We start from the raw sequence: 6,768 nt of genomic DNA, 5'->3' as shown, positions 1-6,768 counted from the left end.
CCCCGGATCTTCACGGGTCCACCAGCCCAAGGAGACACCAAATGTAAGTTATATGTGCTTCCGTGTAGGTAAGGGTCGAAGCCCTTGAAACTCTCAGGACCCAAGCTGCTGAACACGGTGACCTGATCGTGACTTGAGTGCTCTATACAAAATACCACGTGTCACCACGCGCCACGACTATTTCCTACTCTTATGATACATATACAGGATTTGGCGTGGGAGTGTTGAAACGAGATGACAAAATTATCATCGGCGGATGATACTTATTTCAGTAGTCAGGGGGAGAAATCCTCACCATAAGAACTGTTGTTTCTTTAAATTCTCAGAATCTCAACACACGAAAACTTTACTGATATATACAGACGTATATATGACAACTGCCTACAGGAAGAGTTGAGGCATATAACTTCAACTTGATTTCACTGAGAAAACATACCTTTAAATATGAACATCCATGTAATATGAATCCAGCCATGTGTGTTTGTTTTGACTATTACGCTAAGATATGACAGCTATGATTGAATGCTGACCACAGGCTGAGAGGTAGGCCCTTGCTGATTGATTGGTGATTTACAAGGTCGTCAAAGTTCTGATATCAACAACTTCCGCGCCCAACTGACAGACGAGGCATCACGGTAACAACCCTTCAGTGTCAATACTAGGCTAACTGGTTAAACCAATACAGTATGAATACAAGGTTACAACCAATTCAGTATGAATACAGGGTTACAACCAATGCATTATGAATACAGGGCTACAACCAATACAGTATGAATACAAGGTTACAACCAATGCTGTATGAAGACAAGGTTACAACCAATGCTGTATGAATACAAGGTTACAACCAATGCAGTATGAATACAGGGTTACAACCAATGCAGTATGAATACAGGGTTACAACCAATGCAGTATGAATACAAGGTTACAACCAATGCTGTATGAAGACAAGGTTAAAACCAATGCTGTATGAATACAAGGTTACAACCAATACAGTATGAATACAAGGTTACAACCAATGCAGTATGAATACAGGGTTACAACCAATACAGTATGAATACAGGGCTACAACCAATACAGTATGAATACAAGGTTACAACCAATACAGTATGAATACAAGGTTACAACCAATACAGTATGAATACAGGGTTACAACCAATACAGTATGAATACAGGGCTACAACCAATACAGTATGAATACAAGGTTACAACCAATACAGTATGAATGCAAGGTTACAACCAATACAGCATGAATACAAGGTTACAACCAATACAGTATGAATACAAGGTTACAACCTTGCCGTAAAAAGCGACTATGCTTGTCGTAAGAGGCGACTAACGGGATCGGGTGGTCATGCTCGCTGTCTTGGTGTATGCATGTCATTGATCCAGATTGCAGGGATCGATGTTCATGATGTCAATCACTGGATTGTCTAGTCCAGACTCGATTATTTACAGACCGCCGTCATATAGCTGGAATATTGCTATTGTTGAACTTCACTGCATTTCCTGTACAGAAACACACGTCCGTTTGGGGTTGGGGTTGTTGTTGTTGTTGTTATATTATACAATGTAATATTTCAAGGTTTTAGTATTTCATGATTGATTTAGAAATGCGTGACTTCACCTCAATAAACGCAGGAAACCAATGGACGGGAATTAGTTAACTGCTGGTATTTCTTTGGAGTTGTTTATTTTTTAAATGGATTAATTTATCAGTCAATACTTTATTCAATATGAAGGCCATAGGCCCCTATACAAATAACAATTTACAAGTATGGTAGTGGAAATATGCACAATATAATTACATTTTAACAAATACTTTCTTAAAATTCTTTCTTAAAGGGGCACTGATCTAAAGCAATTCCCCGGGACTGGTTGTTGCCTTTGTTATTGTTTTTTCCCGTGAGTACCCTGATGATATAGAAGAAACGTAAGAAACAATTCGTAAGCGCATTTGTCACTTTTAATGATAGTATAAGGGCGTATGGTCACATCTATCGACAAAATGAAATACAGTTTTGGAAATAATAAGGAAATGTAGGTATCTTTGTGGGTAGCATCGATAATGGTGACGAAATATTGATAAGTCACTTGCTTGGTAATTGCGCGATCTTCGTTTACACTATTTTGACTAGCAACACAAAGTAAATATTTCACCTGAGCATTGCTTTTTTTATAGTGTGTATATTTCTTTACTGTCAAAATGTGTACACTATTTTGACTTGCAATAAACAAGCATTATGATTTCATACTCAAGATCGTTAGCGGCAATCATATTTTTAAATGTATGCATATTTGCATTAGTGATACATCTCATTGGTAAAAATTTAATTCAAACAGCATCACAAGTGGTACATAGTGATAAATTTGAGCAGCCAATATATATTATCATATTTCGTTTTAGCTTGTGCTGGTATATTCCCATTTCGGATCCCAGTTCCACTTTCGCCTCTCCCCTACAAAATGGCGGCCCGGGCAGTTCAGCAGGGGGTGAAACAAGTGAAGCCTATATTATCAACAGATCGTACAGAAGCTAAGAGGAGAGTGCTTAACCTGTACAAAGCATGGTACAGACAAGTCCCGGCCATTAGTAAGTAGTGGCACCTTGCTTCTTGATATACGATGCCATGATTTGGTTCTTCATCCAACGTCTTCAAGACCAAAACAAGATCTGTGTTCCTGCGCCTGTTCATTATTGAATGATACGTTGCTAAGAACTAGTCTGACTTTCAATACAGGTCACTACTCGAATATTCACTACATATGGACATACCAGTTAAAGAAGGTAGCTATTGCCATTGCCTTAAAGTAGCAAACTGATTCAAGGGAGATAACTACGAGGAAGGTCAAATGAGTCAAAATATGTATGGACTGGACCTAGTAATGTAGTATTTATCTTTTACTAAAGCATTTTCCCATGACATAAGCCTTTGCCATGAAACATGTTTTTCATACCTTATGACATCAGTATGCAAAGGAGATAATCGGAAATGGCAGTTTTTTCACTGGTGCATAAGGGATTCCTTTGACCATGTTGATGTTGGAAACAATGTTATTATGGATGAAAGGGTAGATACAGTATTGCCATTGTTGCTATTACAAGGGTCAAGATGGTTACAGATTGATGGTATCGTAGCTGAAGTTGACTGTCTGTAGATAATATGTCCATGACTAATTTCTTGACAAATGATGCTGAGCTGATATACATCGACTCACACTTTAAGCATGCCTAAATGTTGCAACAAATTAATTGTCTGAAATCACACTGAGAAATTTAAACTATCCACTGTTTTGAGATATGTGTAAAGCAGCCAAGCTCCAGCACATACACACCTGGACTAACGTTTAGTCCCAGGTTATTGCACCTGATTTTCATAGAAAGTGAACCCTACTACCATGTACTGTTGTGATGTATCCACCCACTTGATATTCCACAAGTAAGAGAGCAGTTTGGTTCGAATGACAATAGTTATGGGTATGACAGGGTATTGTTTCACATTGCCAACAAATAAATTTATCTCTACGCATAATTTATTGTAAGATTTCAACAATTTTGGTGTAATTGTTTCCAAATAGAGGACTTTAAGGTGGAAATGATATATAGAATTCACCACCTGTGATTTTTTTTGTCTCACTAAACTGACCAACCCATACAACTTCATTCAAAGTGAGATTTTGAAAATATTGAGCTGTCCAAAATTTATATTTATTTTGATTAATGGTGCTGATATTCAAGAGGCGGTGGGGTAGTCTAGTGGTTAATGTGTTTGCCCGACATGGGTACAATGAGTGAAGCTTATTTCTGTTGCTCCCTTGCCGTGATGTTTCTGAAATAATTATGGCTAAAAACAGCGTAAAACCACACTCACTCACTATTATTCAAACTGATGTTGTATTAATATTTTGCAGGATAGTTTGAATATACATACGGCATCTCACATCTCATGTTTTGCGGATAAATTCAGTTCTTGATTGCCCGTTTTTGACATTAAGGATAATTTTCTAAAACTATTATAATTGAATCAGGGTTAGAGGTAGTCACTGGTCTGAGACTTGTAAAAATCTTGAGGGACTACCGGTAGTTGTTTTTCAAAATTATTTTAGATAGTTTTTTTATGTAAACCATTGACTGGATTGTATTTGATATTGCAGTGCATATTTTAACCTAAGTTGCTTCTTTATCTTTTAATATCATGTTTTTGTAACATCTCATTCTAATTTCTTTCAGTGAAACAGTTTGACATCCCAGTGAGTGTGGCTCAAGGGAGGGAAAAGCTGAAGGAAGAATTTCTCAGGAATAGACATGTCAATGATGTCAGAGTAATTGATATGCTTGTCATCAAAGTGAGTTGTTCTTTGCGCACATAGTTTTACCTGTTAGTAGTAACATTGCTTGTGCAACATTGATCCGTTCCAATTATGTGGTAGAATAGGTCCACAGTAACTCCTGCTTATGGCAAGACATGACTTAATTAAGGATTGGGTGATATGTGACCATAGATTGTTGCTCAAGTTATCAACCACTGGCCCCTGATACTGATGACTGTACTACATAACAGTAATAAGTTCCGTCATTCGTGAAGTCCATCGGTTCTTTTGCAGTAGTGCACTAGTCATGTAGATGTATGAGATGGTTCCCAAATGCATGAGTTGGTTGGTCGGTTTGTTGTTTAATGTTGCACTCAGCAATATTCCAGCTATATGACGGCAGTCTGTAAATAATCGAGTCTGGACCAGACAATCCAGTGATTAATATCATGAGCATCAAACCACGCAATTGGGATCGATAACATGCATCAACCAAGTCAGCGAGCCTGACCACCTGATCCCGTTAGTCACCTTATGACAAGCATTGTCGCCTAATGCAGGAGTACTTGGCCTATTAACTATCTGGATCAACGGTTTGTGTGAACATATTTCTTGGTATGATGTCTTTACTTTTTTCACATATCTTCACTGAGCACTTGTCTTAAGGTCTGAAACATGGACTGTCACCTGAGAAACTTAATTAAAGACTTAAAGAAAATCCACATTGTTCAGCTATTCATTCATGTCTTAATGTGTCTATAAGAAAGTGACTACCTCACAGTCACTTAATATAATGCTTCTTTTGTAGGGGCAAATGGATCTAGTAGAAACCACAGAAGTATGGAGGCAGCGGACTCATGTTATGAAATACTTCGGGGACACTGAGGAACCTAGGCCAACAGACTTCATGTCCAAATTTTATGATGGTCATGAATAACACGGATCATATTAGTGTGTGTCCGAGACTTTTCAAAGTATAGAACATGGAGACACAACCATGAGCTGAGATAGTGTTGTTTGTAAATACAGATTACATTCATTGATGTAATTTAATAAAACTATTTGATATACATCTCTGAATGATGGTATTATTTTCATACAATGTACGGGGGTGGGGTTGGGCTGGCTGAATCGTTCTGAGCCTAATTTGAAGGATGTGTCATACACCCTTTTCAAATTGCATGCATTAAGTAGCGTAAAATTATTGTCCCCCTGAGAGGGTGTGTAAAACCACCTCTTACAAAGTATATTGATATCTACCAGTTTTTTAGTCGTAGAATATTTGTTTGTTTTAACCTCTGGGTAAACGTGCAACATCGCCAGTAACCTTGTGAAAGGTGTAAATCCTGCTAGGGAACCATGCATGTAGCAGAGGTACCTTAAGTCCCCTTGGTCCCTAGTATGGTGAATTTAACCTTGTTGCTGGCAATCTGTAGCCCCATTTTTATATCGTGTCATACCCCAATAATTAGATATTTTTTAATGTTTTACAACTAGTTTTAAGTCTCTGTGATATATTGCTAGTTATTATACTGTCCTTCGTCGACAGTGTTAATGAATATTGTATACCTTGTTCAAGTCACATTATGGCTGAAATATTGCCAATGTGACTTCAATTAAACTCACTCACGCATTAAGTACAATACTTTCCAAGCTTACAGGTAGCATTTGAACCATATATCCAACCTGGCACCATATTTCTGCAAAAAAATGGCTATGAAGCTGTCATCATCATCTCCAACAGAAAGGGTTAACTCCAACATCCATCCATGCCGACTTGGTGTTTAGGTGATGATACTCCTTCCTTTACCGCTGTTAGAGTTGAGATCATTCTGTAGAATGAACTCGGCATGACAGAGCTTTAAGTACTCTAGGTTCCGATCCAAGGCTTCTGAATCTTGACCAGAAATGCTCCTGGTTCATCATCTTTCATCAGAACTTAGTCGTTTTGAAGCAGACCCAGCTGATATTGTTGAGCAATTTGTAACTATGACTGAGTCTTGGGTTCACCACAATCAGCCAGAGACAAAACAGTTAAAGCAATGTAAAGATCTGATGTCTCCCATGTAGCAGGCAGTCTGTTCCATCAGCTTTGTTCTATTCTGCCAGGGGGCACGGGTGGCCCAGTCGTCTAAGGCGCCGCGATTCGCTGTGCAGAGTTGCGTCCCTTGGGCACATCAGAAACCTATGATTGTGGGTTTGAATCCGGGTTCGCCCAAATTATGTTTCTAGGTTTGTCAGCACCATACCCGTGCTCGTGGGTTTCACCGAAGTGGTAAACGTCTGAGACCTGCATCACATTAAGCTGACACGCTGTGATATAACTGGAATACTGATAATAGAGGGGTTAAACCCAACTCACTCACTATTCTGCCAAGGTGGCAGCTTTAGTTTTCTTGGATTCCAATAGAATCTAACTAGTGGACTACCTCCTGAAGAGTCTGACCATTAATGGCCAAT

General features: G+C 38.6%; 1 protein-coding gene across 1 annotated transcript; it reads left to right on the top strand.

Moving 5' to 3' along the window:
• The first annotated feature begins 2,432 nt into the window (after nt 1-2,432).
• Nucleotides 2,433-5,380, top strand: LOC124132708 (NADH dehydrogenase [ubiquinone] 1 alpha subcomplex subunit 6-like). Its single transcript, XM_046496780.2, has 3 exons — nt 2,433-2,590; nt 4,229-4,344; nt 5,117-5,380. Exons 1-3 carry the CDS (start codon nt 2,464-2,466, stop codon nt 5,243-5,245), a joined length of 372 nt encoding a protein of 123 aa, XP_046352736.1. The 5' UTR covers nt 2,433-2,463; the 3' UTR covers nt 5,246-5,380.
• The last annotated feature ends 1,388 nt before the right edge of the window (nt 5,381-6,768 follow it).

Source organism: Haliotis rufescens, unplaced genomic scaffold, assembly GCF_023055435.1.
Source record: "Haliotis rufescens isolate VD_foot unplaced genomic scaffold, xgHalRufe1.0.p SCAF_20, whole genome shotgun sequence".
Classification (NCBI taxonomy): domain Eukaryota; kingdom Metazoa; phylum Mollusca; class Gastropoda; order Lepetellida; family Haliotidae; genus Haliotis; species Haliotis rufescens.
Note: the sequence above shows the minus strand (reverse complement) of the source record. Positions and strands in the feature narration are given on the sequence as shown.